This window comes from Sphaerodactylus townsendi, linkage group LG07 (genome assembly GCF_021028975.2).
Source record: "Sphaerodactylus townsendi isolate TG3544 linkage group LG07, MPM_Stown_v2.3, whole genome shotgun sequence".
Classification (NCBI taxonomy): domain Eukaryota; kingdom Metazoa; phylum Chordata; class Lepidosauria; order Squamata; family Sphaerodactylidae; genus Sphaerodactylus; species Sphaerodactylus townsendi.
In genome coordinates this window covers 114070269-114087420 of record NC_059431.1, presented here as the reverse complement: position 1 = coordinate 114087420, position 17152 = coordinate 114070269, and the positions used below count along the sequence as shown (strand labels likewise).

The window sequence follows — 17152 nt, the reverse complement described above, 5'->3', positions numbered from 1 at the left end:
AAGTACATGGGAACCAATTAGAGTCCATTGGGAAGCCCCTTCTTGAATTTTGCGCCGAAGGCAGGGCAAGGCGATGATGTAGGCACTGGTGGGAAGAGCACAAAAGAGTCCTTTTGGGTGCTTGGGGTCAGGAAACGAAACTTAACGACGATGGCACCCTTATCTGCCTGCTGGTTGGATTGGGCAGATTGAGGCGCTTCTTCCGGGGTCCCTTTTGTCAATGTCCATCTGTGGTTTTAGCAAATGAAAGAGATATGCCCAGCTGGAGCAGGGGTGGATTCCTGCCTTGAGCAAAGGAGGGTCCATTCAGACACAAATACAAAAGACAGCTAGAATTCCTACTTTCTACCTAATACAGTGTATTCCTACCTCACTTACACAGAAATAAAACATAGTTCCATCTTTATTTAAAAGCAAGATCAGAAATGGAATAAAATCACTTCTGACTCCGCTATCAGTAGCATGGAGGATGACAATGGTGTTTATATTGCTTTTTAAAGCCTCCCACTGCAGCTCCCAGTAGTAACAGACAAGAATGGCTGCTAGCAAGAGGTCTCCTGCCACAGCAAGAGATAGGCCATGGGGTCAAGGATGGGAACACGGGGGCACAATGTTGCATGCCTCATTACTTTGCTTCCAGGGGAACCCTGGAAATGACAGGCGGGTCGTCTGAAACGTTGCTGGAAGCTCTATAGTAAAGCCTCTATTGCAGGGGTAGGGAACCTGCAGCTCTCCAGATGTTCAGGAACTACAATTCCCATCAGCCTCTGTCAGCATGGCCAATTGACCATGCTGGTAGGGGCTGATGGGAATTGTACTTCCTAAACATCTGGAGAGCCGCAGGTTCCCTACCCCTGCTCTATTGCAATTCCGGCAATTCCTAAAGCTGCCATGTGTCACTTCCAGGTTCTCCCCAGAAGTGGTAAAGTGATTCTCCTGAGCAGGCCTGCGGAGAGGGGTGGGATTATGGTGCCGAGCGTTCCAGTGTAAATTCAGAGGGGTAGACTTCCAGTAAAGGGAGCCATTTGAAGAAATAGCTGGAAGGAGGGAAGAAAAACCCAGAAAGTAAATGATAACTCTTCCTCAGGCGGCCGAGCTGCTGGTGGAAACAGCAGTGGCCTAGAGGTTAAGAGCAGGTGTACTGTGATCTGGAGGAACCGGGTTTGATTCCCCACTCTGCCGCCTGAGCTGTGAAGGCTTATCTGGCGAATTCAGATTAGCCTGTACACTCCCACACACGCCAGCTGGGTGACCTTGGGCTAGTCACCGTTCTTCTGAGCATTTGCAGCCCCACCTACCTTACAGGGTATTTGCTGTGAGGGGGGAAGGGCAAGGAGATTGTCAGCCCCTTTAAGTCTCCTATAGGGGAGAAAGGAGGGATATAAATCCAACTCTTCTTCTTTTTGTTTTTAAATCACTTGTGCGTGGGCTGGATGGGGCGAAGCACTGTGCTTCTGCAAACACAACTCCTGTAACTAGGGTCTGAGTGCCACACTGAGTGCCACACTGGTGCTGTGGTGGCATCTGGGGAGAGAAAGAAGGAAACAGCCCCAGGGCCTGATTTAGTGGCAGAGAAGGAACCTTTTTATCCATATTCTTCAGCCGTCCGTTCTCTCTCTTTCCACCCCCCAGAACTGTACTTTCCTCAGCCATCCTGTTTTTGCATGAGGAAAATAGATGGTGTGGATGAACGGCAGGGTTGCCGTTCCCAGGTTGGAAAATCCCTGGAGATTTGGGGGTTGGAGCTGGAGGAGGGTAGAGTTTGGGGCCTAATCTGAACCCCACAGATTCCACCCTCCAAAGCAGCCATTTTCTCCCGGTGATTTGATCTCTCTTGCCTGGAGATCAGTTGTAACCCCATTAGCTCTCCAGCCGCCACCTGGAGGTTGGCGAATCTGTGTCACAAGCAATGGATGTGGGGAAGAAGAAGAAGAAGAAGAGTTTAGATTTATATCCCCCCTTTCTCTCCTGCAGGAGACTCAAAGGGGCTGACAATCTCCTTGCCCTTTCCCCCTCACAACAAACACCCTGTGAGGTGGGTGGGGCTGAGAGAGCTCCGAAAAGCTGTGACTAGCCCAAGGTCACCCAGCTGGCATGTGTGGGAGTGTGGGAGAAGAAGAAGAAGAGGAGGAGGAGGAGGAGGAGGAGGAGTTTGGATTTATATCCCCCCTTTCTCTCTTGCAGGAGACTCAAAGGGGCTTACAATCTCCTTGCCCTTCCCCCCTCACAACAAACACCCTGTGAGGTAGGTAAGGTTTCCACAACCAGAGTAGCCAAGAAGATATCACTGACATTCTAAAACATCATATGAGGGAGTTGATCTCTGCCAGCCAGAGATGAGTTGTAAGAGCTGGTGTGGTAAGAGTGGTGGGCTCTAATCCAATCCGATTTTCCACTCCTCCACTTGAATGGTGAACTCTTACCCAGTGAACTGGATCTGTTTCCCCGCCCCTGCTGGATGACCTTGGGCCAGTCACAGTTCTCTCAGACCTCTCTCAGCCCCACCTACCTCACAAGGTGCCTGTTGTGTGGAGTGGAAGGGAAATAAGTTTGTAAGCCACCTTGAGTCTCCTTACAACTGAGAACAATTGAGTCTCCTCACAGTTGAGAAAAACCTTAAGAACAGACTATGAAAATGTATTAGTCAGTTGTGGGTGGGGGGGAGTCCTCATTATAATTATATGTTTATAGCTTATGTAACACTGTTGTGGTTTACTTTTTAATAGCTTAATCATTTGGGGTTGTTTCTCTCTTTGGCTTATTTATCTATCTTCCACTCTCCTTCCTTTCCCTTCTCTTTTCTCTTTTTCTTCCTTTTCATTTTTTTGGGTTTTTTTCTCTTTATCTACTTCACAGGTGTCAAACTCGCGGCCCTCCAGATGTTATGGACTACAGTTCCCATAATCCCCTGCCAGCATGATGCTGGCAGGGGATGATGGGAACTGTAGTCCATAACATGATGCTGGCAGGGGATGATGGGAACTGTAGTCCATAATATTTGGAGGGCCGCGAGTTTGACACCTATGATTACTTGCTTAAATTGTTGTCCCTGTAAGTGCGTAACTGAATAAATAAATTGTTCAAAAAAAGAGAGAAATGTGGGGTATAAATCCAAAACTCTTCTAATTCCTGGAGATCTCGAGGGCCTGCTGGTAGGCTGGCAGCCCTAGCTGCAAACCTGGAGCCACTGGAGCAAGAAAGCTGCCCCCCACGCTGTCTGCATGTTTCCTGCCAGGACCTTTTATCTCCCAGGGCAAGCAATATGAAGACCACCAGTATCACACGCTGCAAAGCAGAGCATGGCTGCTTCCCAGAGACTCTCTGGCTTTATGTTGGGTGGTGTGAGTTTCCCCAGGGCTCTGCCACATACGTCTGTTGGGTGACCTTCTGCAAAAATCCGCCCGCTCTCATTTGATCGATGAAGAAGCCGATCGATTGTTCCCCTTTCAGATCAACTTGTGTGCGTATGCCTGTGCGCGCGTGCACGTCTGGGCAACCGGCAGCTCCCAAAGGGCAGCTGTGGTGGTGTTTACAGTCAAGAAAGTCAAGCAAAGTGCAGGCCGGGCTCAAGCGGTGTGGCATTTACTGTCAATACAGCAGGGGAGAGAAAAGAGAGATAAGACGTAGAGGCCGCACTCTGCAGCCACACGACGCCCAAAAAGGACCGCAGGACAGAGGGTGGCTGGAAATTGGACGTTTTAGGAACGATCTGCAGACGTGCACGGCTGGACAGCTGAAGGCTTGCAGTGGGCAGGGAATGCCAAGTGTCCGGCGTGGCTGGGAAAAGTGCCACAAGGTTTAATTCGGGATTGTTTGGTGCTTTCTCCATCTCCCCGCCCACCTGTGTCGGGATTGCCATTCTGAAAAAGAAAATGCAGCCCGAACAAATTCGGGACCGATGTTAGGAATGGCATTAAGCGCCCAGCTGAGAGTCCTGCAGAGCAGAAAGCTAGCTTGCTTCCCTCTTTCTGTGCTTGCGTTGAACACTGGCGCTTTCAGGTGAGAGGAGCCGCCCATGCAAACCCCACCGCTGATGCTTTCTGCCCAAAGAACCTCCCAAGACTGCCAGGAGGAAAATGAAACCACTCACAGAAGAGGCTGTAGAAAACTACCTCCAGAGTAAGGTAAGAGCAGCAGTGGCGTAGGAGGTTAAGAGCTCGTGTATCTAATCTGGAGGAACCGGGTTTGATTCCCAGCTCTGCCGCCTGAGCTGTGGAGGCTTATCTGGGGAATTCAGATTAGCCTGTGCACTCCCACACACGCCAGCTGGGTGACCTTGGGCTAGTCACAGCTTCTCGGAGTTCTCTCAGCCCCACCTACCTCACAGGGTGTTTGTTGTGAGGGGGGAAGGGCAAGGAGATTGTAAGCCCCTTTGAGTCTCCTGCAGGAGAGAAAGGGGGGATATAAATCCAAACTCTTCTTCTTCTTCTTCTTCTTCTTCTTCTTCTTCTTCTTCTTCTTCTTCTTCTTCTTCTTCTTCTTCTTCTTCTTCTTCTTCTTCGGGTGTCCCTGTAAGCTTTCTCGACTATCGTCACAAAGGTTAGAACTGAGGGCTGGACGTTATGCCCAATGATTACTGGAAAAATTTTCTTCTCATTGCAGGGATGTTTTACAAGCAGGACAGATGTTTAAAACTGCTAAATAATGTTTCCTTATTTATTTAATTTCCACCCTGCCCTTCTCTCCAAATGGAAACCCCAAAGGGTCTTACAACAATCTCCTTTCTCCTATTTTAGCCTCACGACAAACCCATTGTATTTTAACCTCCCCTTCATATTTGGGGCCAAGGCTTAAATCCTCAGATAAATTATTTATCAGTCAAAATCTGCAACCTGATTCAGACAAATTTGTTATCAGATGTGACTCCTTCGATTACCCGTAATTTGGTGGCGTTTGCTCTGGCTACTAAGAAAATCTGGGCCAAACTAACTCCCAAGTATGTTAATGTTTAGACATTATCATTTGGTGGGTAAGAATCACCATTTGTGCTTTATTTACTACTTTGTGTTGCGTTTATTTGCTTCTGTGTTTATTTCTATAATTTTTATATTGCAATGGCCTTTGGCTGTAAGCAATAAAAGTTTTAACTGACTGAACCCTGAGAAGTTGGTTTGGTTGAGAATCTGTGTTTGTCCCCAGGTCCACCTACCAGGCTTGCCTGACAGAGCAGGGATTCAAACCTAGAGCCCACCGTTTGGCAATGCAAAGGGTCAAATTTCCACTTTGGAGAAGCAAGTGTTTGGTGTAAGTCTGCCAGCCTCCAGTACATGGCAACCATATAAATCTGTATCCAGTGGCTTAAACCATGAACAACTTTGGCCCCTTCCACACATGCAGAATAATGCACATTCAATCCACTTTCACAATTATTTGAAAGTGGATTTTGCTATTCTGCACAGTAAAATCCAGCTGCAAAGTGAATTGAAAGTGCATTATTCTGCATATGCGCAAGAGGTCGTGGGCAATTTTATCCACAATGTATAACACACAATTTCATAATCAATGATGTAATTTTCACAACTTTATACATTTACAATTTGTATTGAAATGAGTACAATTATGTACAAAGTACATTTACAATTAATATTAAAGTAAGTACAATTACGTAACTATCTATGTCTTAGAATATTCATAGCTTATAGTTGCAGCTATGAATATTCCAAGAGAAAGATAGTTACGAAGGGGGTGCATAGGAGAATTTTTAATTAGAAACCCATTAAATAAGGAAATATTTCATTTAAAATAGAGGGGCCTAAGAAGGCATCAGGAGGTTAACCAATACCGGAGGTTAACTAGCCACCTTTTGTGTTTATTTTGAAGCAACAACTTATATATGAAGCATCATTTTGTACATAATTGCACATACTTTAATATTTATTGTAAATGTACTTTGTACATAATTGTGCTCATTTCTATACAAATTGTAAATGTATAAAGTTGTGAAAATTACATCATATAAATAATTGCTTATGAAATTGTGTATTATACTGTGATGGAATAGTATTGTAAAACTAGCAAAATCACACATGACTGTGAAAAGCATCTTTGCCTTTTGATCTCCTGGAGGGAGGACTGGAAGCCATACAAAGGTGCCAGGATGAAACTTCAAAAGGCCTAATCCACTCGTAATTTGAACAGAGTTTTCCTGAGAAGGGGAAAACAAAGTTTTTTGAATTCCATCTTGACACGTGGTCAGAGAAGCATCTCGGGGCCATGGGTTCCCGGAATGGGGACAAAGAACCAAAAGGAATGTAACCAGTTGAGCAATCTCTTACTGCATTTATGTTTTATTTCTTTGTTTTGAACTTTTATAATAAATCCTTGAACAATCAGCTGGTCTGGAGTCATTAGGAGGGAAAAGAATCCAAGACCGAAGTGAGATAAGAGTGGCTCTCCCAAGCTTAATCTCAGCCTCAGTCATCATATATACACTGTGGATAAAATTACCCACGTTGTTCATTGTTTAAGCCATTGGATACAGATTTATATTGTTGCCATGTCTCTGGTGTATCCACCCCCCCCCTTTCTTTTTTACAAGATGACAGCCTCCAGCTGCACCCTGGAAGTCTCCCGGATTTATATCCGATCTCTAGACAACAAAGATCTGTTTTCCTAGAACAAAATAACTGCTTTAGACTCATTTAAAAACCTAAAACCTGTTCTGTTGTGCAGCCAGCAGCTGTTCATCACTATTTGCCTTATTAACAACATGCACTGGCAGAGCACCAAAGACAGCAAAGAGGCATTCCTACAGCAACCAAAATATTGACAACACCCAAGTGGTGCACCCAGAGTTGCCAGCCTGGAGTTTTCCTGGAATTACAACCAATCAGACTACAGCTCTCCAGGAGAAAGGGTCAACTTCAGAGAGCAAACTCTATGATTTACCATAGATTTGAGGGGAAGTCCCTTCCCAAATCCCTCTCTCCCCAAATCTCCAGGAGTTCCCCAGGCTGGAGTCGGGAAGCCTAGAGTCTAGCTAACTCCATGCAGAAATTCTCCTCCCTCTGCATACCAAGTGGGCAGTGTGCCTTGACTCTGCTCGACCCTTTCCCAAACTCCGAGGGGGGTCCAATCCTGAAAGCCGGAGGGTGATTTGCAGCAAAGGTTGGCCTTTGGTTCCAGGGTCCAAACATCAATTGAGCATCCCAAGCAACCAGCCCAACTGGTGAAATGTCCTCAAGAGGAAGAAAACAAAGGTTTACAACCAGTGGTGGGATTCAAACAATTTCACAACCGGTTCCGGTGGTGGAAGTCAAATAATTTGACAACTGGTTGTTCACAAGCATCATTTTAACAACCGGTTCTGCCAAAGTGGTGCAAACCTGCTGAATCTCACCACTGTTTACAATAAGGTGACCAGATGGTCACCTTTGTGAACCGGGACCTGTCACAGGGTGGGAAACGGCAGCACCCCAGAAGGCTGTGCGCTCCTGTGGCCGCGCACACGGGAGGCTGCTGCACTGCCTTGCGACCCAGAAGGCAGTGCGGCAGCCTTCCAAAAATCGGGACACTTGAAAAAATCTGCGGGACGCGGGACAAATTGTTTTAAGGCGGGACTGTCCCACCAAAAGCGGGATGTCTGGTCAGCCTAGTTTACAACTACTGGAAAAGACATGCCAGGTCAGTCTTGATGCATCCCTTACAATTAAATGAGACTGTCACGTTTCTGACACCCTTCTGCCTTAGGAAATAATGTCCTTCTCCAAGACCTTATTAAATTCTACCCTGCGAGATGAAGCTCAGGATCCGGGGGCTGAGGGTTTCTCATTCCGAGCTGAGAAATTCCTGGAAATGGGGGGGTGCCTGAGGGGGAAGATTTGAGGGGGGGTCCTCCTTATGGTATAATGCCATTGAGCCCAAAGCTTGAACTACGAAATTGAGGGTGTATGTCAGGACTGCAACTCCCAGCATCCACCAGCTCCCACCTTTTTCCAAAAAGAGCGGGACAACAAGCTGAGAAGCTACATCCCACCGGAGCTTCAGAACCAATGAGAGGCCAGGAGCTGGGAGGAGGGGAAAAGCTGATTGGTTGCTGCCTGTTTTTGTAAGTAGAATAAATACTGGAACTGAGGACAAGAATCCTCAGTTCCAGCCCCCTGTAGCCAGGACGACATAGTTCAATAAAGTTCGTTCCTTTTTATTAAGCCGACTTTGTTTGAGTGTGTTCAGTGTACAGCCCCAAAGTCAGTTAACAATCTAAAAAGCACTCAACTTATAAGTAGCCATACCTGTTGAATAAGTTACCTGTTGAATAAACACTCGTCGCTGCATAAATTGTTTACAAAGCTATATAGATAAAAGGTGATACAAAAAAGCACAGGAAAGCACATCTCAACTTCCAGCAACACGTAATTCATGAGACTTGGACAAGTATAAACAAGTTCATGGCATTCCAGGCCATTCTGGGGTAAACGGTTATGAGTTTCTTATAAGTGGCTGCCGTGTTCTGCAGCCGACGGCTGTTAAGGTGGAATCTGGCTATTCTTTACCACAAGAAAGCAGAGTCGGTCGCTTTTATAGCTGCGTAAGAAGAGGAAGAGTTTAGATTTGTGCCCTCCCTTTCTCCCCATAAGGAGTCTCAAAATGGCTTACGGACTCTTTTCTCTTCCTCTCCTCACAACAGACACCTTGGGAGGAAGGTGAGGCTGAGGGTTCTACGAGAACTGGGTCTGGCCCAAGGTCACCCAGCAGGCTGCACCTGTAGGAATGGGGAAACAAATCCAGTTCACCAGGTTAGAGTCCGCCATTCATGTGGAGTGGTGAGGAATCAAACCTGGTTCTCCAGATTAGAGTCCACCACTCTGAACCACCATGCTGGCTCTCTGGTGAGCGTTTTGGGGCAGTGGTGGGATCCAAAAATTTTAGTAACAGGTTCCCATGGTGGTGGGATTCAAACAGTGGCGTAGCGCCAATGGGGCTGGACGGGGCATGACGGGGGCGTGGCCGGGCATTCCGGGGGTGGGGCATTAATAATTTCTCTGTTACTGTAAAAAACTCTTACTGTAAAAAAAGTTCCTAATTTCCAGCTGGTATCTTTCTGTCCATAATTTAAACTCATTATAGCAAGTCCTATCGTCTACTGCCAACAGAAACAACTACTTCTCCTCTAATTGACTGCCTGTCAAATACTTAATACTTTCAAATACTTAATTTTGTTTGTAGAAATCAAAAGAAGGATACTTTCCTTAAACAAGGAACTTGACCATATTTCTAAAACATGTTTTTAAAACAGCCCAACAGGGAGAAATATCCCATTTTCTACCTTCGCTAACCAGCCACATAGGAAACAACAGGACTTTATGATTTTTTGGACCTAATGGAATTTCTAACGGAAAAGCAGACCCAATTAGTAACCCCCTCTCGGCACACACAAATAATTAGTAACCCACTCTCGGGAACTGGTGAGAACCTGCTGGATCCCACCTCTGGTTTGGGGCCATTTGTGGCCATGTGATGGGAATGTTGGCTTATGCCCACAGGTGAACCCGAGGCACCACATGGTGTCTGCAGCGGTGGCCGAGGTGCAGAAAACAATCCAGAGGCTGACTGCCGAAATTAGCAAGAAAGATTCCCGTTTCCAGGCCATCTCCATCTCTGATGTGCATCATGAGAACCTGAAGGTAAGAAGCCGAGACCCACGTCTCCCCTCCTGGCTGCCACGCAGTGAAGATGCATGTGACGTCAGTTTCCCATTTCAACAGAGAGTTGCCGTTCTATCCCAGGCTTTATGATTAAGGAGCAATGTTGCTGGGTTACCAACGCCCAGGTGGGATCTGGAGGTCTCCCAAAATTCCAACTGATCTCCAGAAGACGGAGATCAGTTCCTTTGCAGAAAATGGCTGCTTTGGAGGGTGGATATTACAGCCTGCTGAGGTCTTTCCCGCTACCCTATCTTAGGCTCCTCCCCCAAAGGACTTCCTCTTTTAGGGCTGTGGCAACTAGTTTGCCAACTCTGAGCTAGGCAATATCTGGAGATAGCTGGAGATTGGAGAGTTGAGAGCAGGGGTCTTCAAACTATGGGCCTCCAGATGTTCATAGACTACAATTCCCATGAGCCCTACCACTTGGCCATACTGGCAGGGGCTGATGGGAATTGTAGTCCATGAACATCTGGAGGGCCATAGTTTGAAGACCCCTGCTTGAGAGCAACCTCATCAAGGGAGGATGCCATAGCATGCCTGCTCCATTTCCTATTCAAGGGTGGCCAACCTATGGTGCTTCAGATGTTCATGGACTGCAATTCCCATCAGCCCCTGCTGGCAGGACCAATTGCCATGCCAGCAGAAGCTGATGGGAACTGTAGCCCATGAACACCTGAAGCACCGGAGTTGGACACCCCTGTGTTAAGCACACAGACATTAATAGAGCTATCGAAATAATTGTTTCCTGTGTTAGATTTAGCCTGATTTCGATAGAGCTAATAGAGTCTATGTGTTTAGTGTTTTAAAAAGCCCCCCTCCCCCCGATCATCTCCAAAGATAGAAGTAGAGGGCTGAGGCAGGGTGGAGCCAAAAAGCCAGAAGGGAAGAATATCACAAGGCCACCTGTTTTGTTTTCCCTGAGAAGACAGGGGGAAAGTCGCTCTTTATTGGATGATTGGATCTGCCCCACTGTAAGTGTGTTAGGGGGAAGGCGTCCGTAACAGAAATTCTGCCTCAAAGATAATCTACCTTCACTATGGCCAATTGGCCATGCTGGCAGGGGCTGATGGTAATTGTAGTCCATGAACATCTGGAGTGCCATAGGTTGGCCACCCCTGCAGATGAACTGATCGCTTGTAATAAACCGAGAGACCGCTTGTAGTTGGACTGTAGTTTGGAGACCGCTCGTAATTCCAGATCTCTGGTCCTCACCTGCAAGCTGGCAGCCCAACATTTAACTCATTTCCTGACTGCGTGGCGTCATCTAAACTAAAGCATGCTGGTGTTGATAGAACGGACACATATGACCAGTGGTGGGATCCAAACATTTTAGTAACAGGTTCCCATGGTGGTGGGATTCAAACTGTGGCATAGCGCCAATGGGGATGGGCAGGGGACGACGGGGGTGTGGCCGGGCATTCCGGGGGCGGGGCATGCCTGGGCGGGGCTGTGGCAAGGACGCAGCCGCTGCTCCGGTCCTCGGGCGGGAAACGAACGCACGCAGGCGCAGGCTGCCACGCACGCCGGTGCACCTCCTGCTAGACTGCTTCAAGTTCTGCGCGCTACTGCTGAGAGGAGGGGCGTAACTAAGGCAAAAATCACGTGACAAAATCACCAATTAGTAACCCGCTCTCGGCACACACAAATAATTAGTAACCTACTCTCGGGAACCTGTGAGAACCTGCTGGATCCCACCTCTGCATATGACTGAAGGCCAATCAAGAACCCCCTGGGGGCTTCCCTCTTCTCTTAGCAATCCATCCCTCTGTAACCTCTTCACAGCAGCTGTGGGCGTGCATTGAGAGCGGGGAGCCTGCAAAGAGACGTGCTGTTGCTCATACCGCTGCCCAGCCTGAGATTGCATTCTCTGCCGGCATCGGCCGCAGCTGCCAAATGCCATCTGAACTGCTGCTGGGTAGATGATTCCCAGTGCACTGAAATAAGTTATTTTTGTCTTTGTTGTGCGTGGTTCAACAGGGAGTAACGGGGGAAGGTGGGGGTGGAGAGGTTTCCTGCCAGTGTGAGAGGTGGCATCTTCAGAATGGATGCCAGAATGCCATCCTATGGCTGAGACTTATGTCCATTTGAAGATATTCGACTGAAATAAATATTTAATTAGCAGAGATGCGGAAGCAGCCTCTAGTACAGACCTGGGCATTATACGGCCCGCGGGCCACATTCGGCCCGCCGGATGACTCTGACTGGCCCCCCTGCTGTGCTGGGGAGCGAGGCATCTTTGAAAGCCCCGCAGAAGCTGGTTGCCTTGGCTGCCGGCTTCTGCGGGGCTTTCAAAAGCGCCTCGCCCCCCTGCCCGGCCCTCCACAATATTTTCTGTTTCTTATGCAGCCCCATGGAAAAAATAATTGCCCACCCCTGCTCTAGTAAGAAAGAAGAGAGCCAGAGATACTTAGAGTTGCTTTATTATTTGTTATTATTTGTTGTTTTTACTGTTATGGTTGATTTCACAGCTGCCAGATCTTTAGCTGGTTGTTGGCCTTCATTACAAGCCTCACCCAGAGGCCTAGGAAGTTGTGATGTATCAGCGTAGTATTCGTGCGGATCCCAGTAGGGCTGCCTTCTGAATCTGACCGATGTTAATTTTGTCAGTTTGAAGATGTTTCAAGTGCTCCCCTAGTGTTTTCGGGATGGCGCCCAGTGTGCCGATTACCACTGGGACGACCTCAGCTGGTTTGTGCCATAGATGCTGAAGCTCGCTTTTCAAATCGCGGTATCTAGTGACCTTCTCGTGTTCTTTTTCAGTGACCCTGCTGTCACTGGGGACTGCTATGTCGATGATGGTCACTTTCTTGTCCTCAATCACTGTGATGTTGGGTGTATTATGTGCCAACACTTTGTCCATTTGGATTTGAAAGTTCCACAGGATTTTGATCTTCTCATTTTCCGTGACTTTCTCTGGACAATGTTCCCACCAGTTCTTAGCTGTTCTTATGTTGTAATTCTTGCATAAATTCCAGTGGATCATCTTGGCCACTGAGTTGTGTCTCTGTACTCAGTCTGGGCAATCTTTTTGCAGCAGTTGGGTACATGATCTACAATTTCGTCAACTTCTTTGCACAATCTGCACTTTGCATCATCCAAGGATTTTTTGATTCTGGCCTTGATTGTATTTCTCCTAAATGCTTGCTCTTGAGCGACTAAAATCAAGGATTCAGTTTCCCTTTTCAGAGTTTTAGTTGTTAACCGCAACCAGGTCTTTTCGCTGTCCACCTTGTCCTTGATCTTCTCCAGAAATTGGCCATGCAGTGCTTTGTTTTGCCAGCTTTCAGTCCTCATTTTAATCACTTTTCTGTATTCTTGTTTGGTTTTCTGGGTCTTCAGCAAATGTCTGTTCTTCACTTCAATCCCTTGACTTTCATTCACATAATCGGCCAGCGCATGCTTCTCCTCTTCCACTGTTTGCTTTACTTGCAGTAAGTCTCTGCCACCAGATCTCGGGGGAATGTATAATCTATCAGTATCACTGAATGGTATAAGGCATGGTGCATTGTCATAAGCTTCTGAGTTTTCCTGTCCAATGCATCCAACTCAGCCTGTGTCCAGTTGATGATTCCCACAGTGTACCTGATGATGGGCGTATGACCCAAGTGTTGATGGCCTTGATGGTATTCCCGCCATTTAATTTAGATTTCAAAATTTTCCTGAGCCTCTGGGTGTATTCTCTGCTGACCACAGTGTTCACTTGCTCTTGCTTGATGTTATCTAGCTGCAAAATGCCCAGGTACAGTGGTACCTTGGTGTTCGTTGGTAATTTATCAGGCGACAGTCGACGAACACTGAACACGGCGAACACTGAGGTATGCCAATTGCGCACGTGTAATGGCATTTGAGTAGCTTTGGAAGTTGGCGGAAACCGAGGCTACTGACAGCTTCCGAGTGCGGAAGATGGTGGCTGGTGCTCGACGAACACCGAAATCGGCGAACACTGAGGCACGCCATTTGCGCACGTGCAATGGCATTTGAGTAGCCTTGGAAGTCAGTGGAAACCGAGGCTACCGACAACTTCCGAGTGCGGAAGACGACAACTGGCGCTCGACGGACACCGAAATCGGCGAACACTGAGGTACGCCATTTGCGCACGCGCAATGGCATTTGAGTAGCCTTGGAGGTCAGCGGAAACCGAGGCTACCGACAACTTCCGAGTGCGGAAGATGGTGGCTGGCGCTCGACGAACACCGAAATCGGTGATTACCGAAGGCACTGATCACCAAGGTACCACTGTATTTATAAGCTGCCTCTTGGTTACACTGGATAAGTTGGCCATCAGGCATTTCTATGCCATCACTCTCGGTGATCTTGCCCCTCTTTATTGTGACAGTGCGACACTTTTCCAGGTCAGTCTCCATCGAAATGTCAGTGCTGAATATTCGGACTGTGTTCACCAGCGAGTGGATTTCTGTGTCTGATTTCCTGTACAGCAAATTTGACATTTTTTTCTGAGTCTTTGTTCATTTGATATTCCAACTTTGTGTTCTTTAAAATTACTGTTAATGGGATCATGGCGATGATAAACATAATGGCCTGCTCTTGAGCAGCTAAAACTAGTGGTTGTTGTTGTTATTATTTGTTGTTGTTACTGTTACTGTTATTATTGTTTGGTGCCCTTCCCTACCTTACCACATCGCATATTAAAATATGAGGAGGGAAGGACACAGAAAAGCTAAGGAATTGGAAAAAGTTTTGTCTTCCGGTTTTTATTGGATATGCACGTTTTGAAGTCCATAGAAACTGGCAGGACCGTTTCTGGAATGATGTCTCTGTCTCTAGTGGTACATCAGGGAAAGACGGGGAGTTAAATTGGCCCTACGAAAACCTTTAGATGGCCCTGATTTGGGGTGCTGGATCTCAGGCAGAGGTGGGATCCAGCAGGTTCTCACAGGTTCCCGAGAGTGGGTTACTAATTATTTGTGTGTGCCGAGAGGGGGTTACTAATTGGTGATTTTGCCACGTGGTTTTTGCCTTCATTGCGCCCCTCCTCTCAGCAGTAGCGCGCAGAACTGGAAGCAGTCTAGCAGGAGGTGCACCGGTGTGCGTGGCAGCCTGCGCCTGCGTGCATTCGTTTCCCGCCCAAGGACTGGCGCAGTGGCTGCATCCTTGCCACAGCCCCGCCCAGGAATGCCCCGCCCCCAGAATGCCTGGCCACTCCCCCATCGTGCCCTGCCCAGCCCCATTGGCGCTACGCCACTGTTTGAATCCCACCACCATGGGAACCTGTTACTAACAATTTTGGATCCCACCACTGACCTCAGTGCCTGTATATAAGAATCTGCCTGAGCTGCTTCTGTCCTTCCTCCAGTAATCTTCCTTTTACCTCTTCATTTTGCAAGTTGTTTTAGCTTTTTCCTGTTCTGCTTCCTTTCCGCAGGTCTTAGCGCCCAGCCAGTTCCTTGTCACCATCCCGTTGGTTGGCTTAACCGGGTACAAACAACGCCAAGTGCGGCACTGGCGTTACTACACTTTGCACGGAGCAAAACTCCTGTCTCCTGTCAGGGACCCCGAGGAGCTGCAGCAGTGGCTGGAAGTGGAGCAGTTTTCCACCAGCCTCCCACTTTGGCATGAAACAGACGTGAACATTGAGGGCGACCTCGTGCCTGCCAGAGTCCTTGCTGTCTTCCGAGATCTTGTGGAGAAATCAATCCACGGTTGCACTCTCATGGGTGAGTCCAGCGCTGGAAGAACCACAGCAAAATTTTGCGCAAATCTTTCTCACCGCCAAAATCGCTTTTGGCCTCCCTCTGTCTCTCAGGACTGTTCCCACTCCAGTTTTAATATTAGGTGTGGAGAATACCTTGGGGTGAGAATTGTACACTCACTGAGAGCTGGTGTGTTGAAAGAATCATGGAATCATAGAGTTGGCAGGAACAATACAAACCATCTAGTCCACAGGTGTCAAACTTGCGCCCCTCCAGATGTTATGGACTACAGTTCCCATCATCCCCTGCCAGTATCATGCTGGCAGGGGATGATGGGTGGGGGGGGGGGGGTGGGGGGGGGGGGGGGTGGGGGGGGGGGGGGGTGGGGGGGGGGGGGGGTGGGGGGGGGGGGGGGTGGGGGGGGGGGGGGGTGGGGGGGGGGGGGGGTGGGGGGGGGGGGGGGTGGGGGGGGGGGGGGGTGGGGGGGGGGGGGGGTGGGGGGGGGGGGGGGTGGGGGGGGGGGGGGGTGGGGGGGGGGGGGGGTGGGGGGGGGGGGGGGTGGGGGGGGGGGGGGGTGGGGGGGGGGGGGGGTGGGGGGGGGGGGGGGTGGGGGGGGGGGGGGGTGGGGGGGGGGGGGGGTGGGGGGGGGGGGGGGTGGGGGGGGGGGGGGGTGGGGGGGGGGGGGGGTGGGGGGGGGGGGGGGTGGGGGGGGGGGGGGGTGGGGGGGGGGGGGGGTGGGGGGGGGGGGGGGTGGGGGGGGGGGGGGGTGGGGGGGGGGGGGGGTGGGGGGGGGGGGGGGTGGGGGGGGGGGGGGGTGGGGGGGGGGGGGGGTGGGGGGGGGGGGGGGTGGGGGGGGGGGGGGGTGGGGGGGGGGGGGGGTGGGGGGGGGGGGGGGTGGGGGGGGGGGGGGGTGGGGGGGGGGGGGGGTGGGGGGGGGGGGGGGTGGGGGGGGGGGGGGGTGGGGGGGGGGGGGGGTGGGGGGGGGGGGGGGTGGGGGGGGGGGGGGGTGGGGGGGGGGGGGGGTGGGGGGGGGGGGGGGTGGGGGGGGGGGGGGGTGGGGGGGGGGGGGGGTGGGGGGGGGGGGGGGTGGGGGGGGGGGGGGGTGGGGGGGGGGGGGGGTGGGGGGGGGGGGGGGTGGGGGGGGGGGGGGGTGGGGGGGGGGGGGGGTGGGGGGGGGGGGGGGTGGGGGGGGGGGGGGGTGGGGGGGGGGGGGGGTGGGGGGGGGGGGGGGTGGGGGGGGGGGGGGGTGGGGGGGGGGGGGGGTGGGGGGGGGGGGGGGTGGGGGGGGGGGGGGGTGGGGGGGGGGGGGGGTGGGGGGGGGGGGGGGTGGGGGGGGGGGGGGGTGGGGGGGGGGGGGGGTGGGGGGGGGGGGGGGTGGGGGGGGGGGGGGGTGGGGGGGGGGGGGGGTGGGGGGGGGGGGGGGTGGGGGGGGGGGGGGGTGGGGGGGGGGGGGGGTGGGGGGGGGGGGGGGTGGGGGGGGGGGGGGGTGGGGGGGGGGGGGGGTGGGGGGGGGGGGGGGTGGGGGGGGGGGGGGGTGGGGGGGGGGGGGGGTGGGGGGGGGGGGGGGTGGGGGGGGGGGGGGGTGGGGGGGGGGGGGGGTGGGGGGGGGGGGGGGTGGGGGGGGGGGGGGGTGGGGGGGGGGGGGGGTGGGGGGGGGGGGGGGTGGGGGGGGGGGGGGGTGGGGGGGGGGGGGGGTGGGGGGGGGGGGGGGTGGGGGGGGGGGGGGGTGGGGGGGGGGGGGGGTGGGGGGGGGGGGGGGTGGGGGGGGGGGGGGGTGGGGGGGGGGGGGGGTGGGGGGGGGGGGGGGTGGGGGGGGGGGGGGGTGGGGGGGGGGGGGGGTGGGGGGGGGGGGGGGTG

The 17152-nt window shown here is 51.7% G+C and overlaps 1 protein-coding gene across 1 annotated transcript in view; it reads left to right on the top strand.

Annotated features, from left to right (window-relative positions):
* Nucleotides 1-3492: 3492 nt before the first annotated feature.
* LOC125437074 (protein mab-21-like 3) overlaps nucleotides 3493-17152 on the top strand; it is a 28451-nt gene continuing 14791 nt past the window's right edge. The window contains exons 1-3 of the mRNA XM_048504443.1: nucleotides 3493-4124; nucleotides 9483-9623; nucleotides 15028-15319. Coding sequence (XP_048360400.1) covers nucleotides 4077-4124; nucleotides 9483-9623; nucleotides 15028-15319 — 481 coding nt within the window. The 5' untranslated portion in view covers nucleotides 3493-4076. The remainder of the gene's footprint in view (nucleotides 4125-9482; nucleotides 9624-15027; nucleotides 15320-17152) is intronic.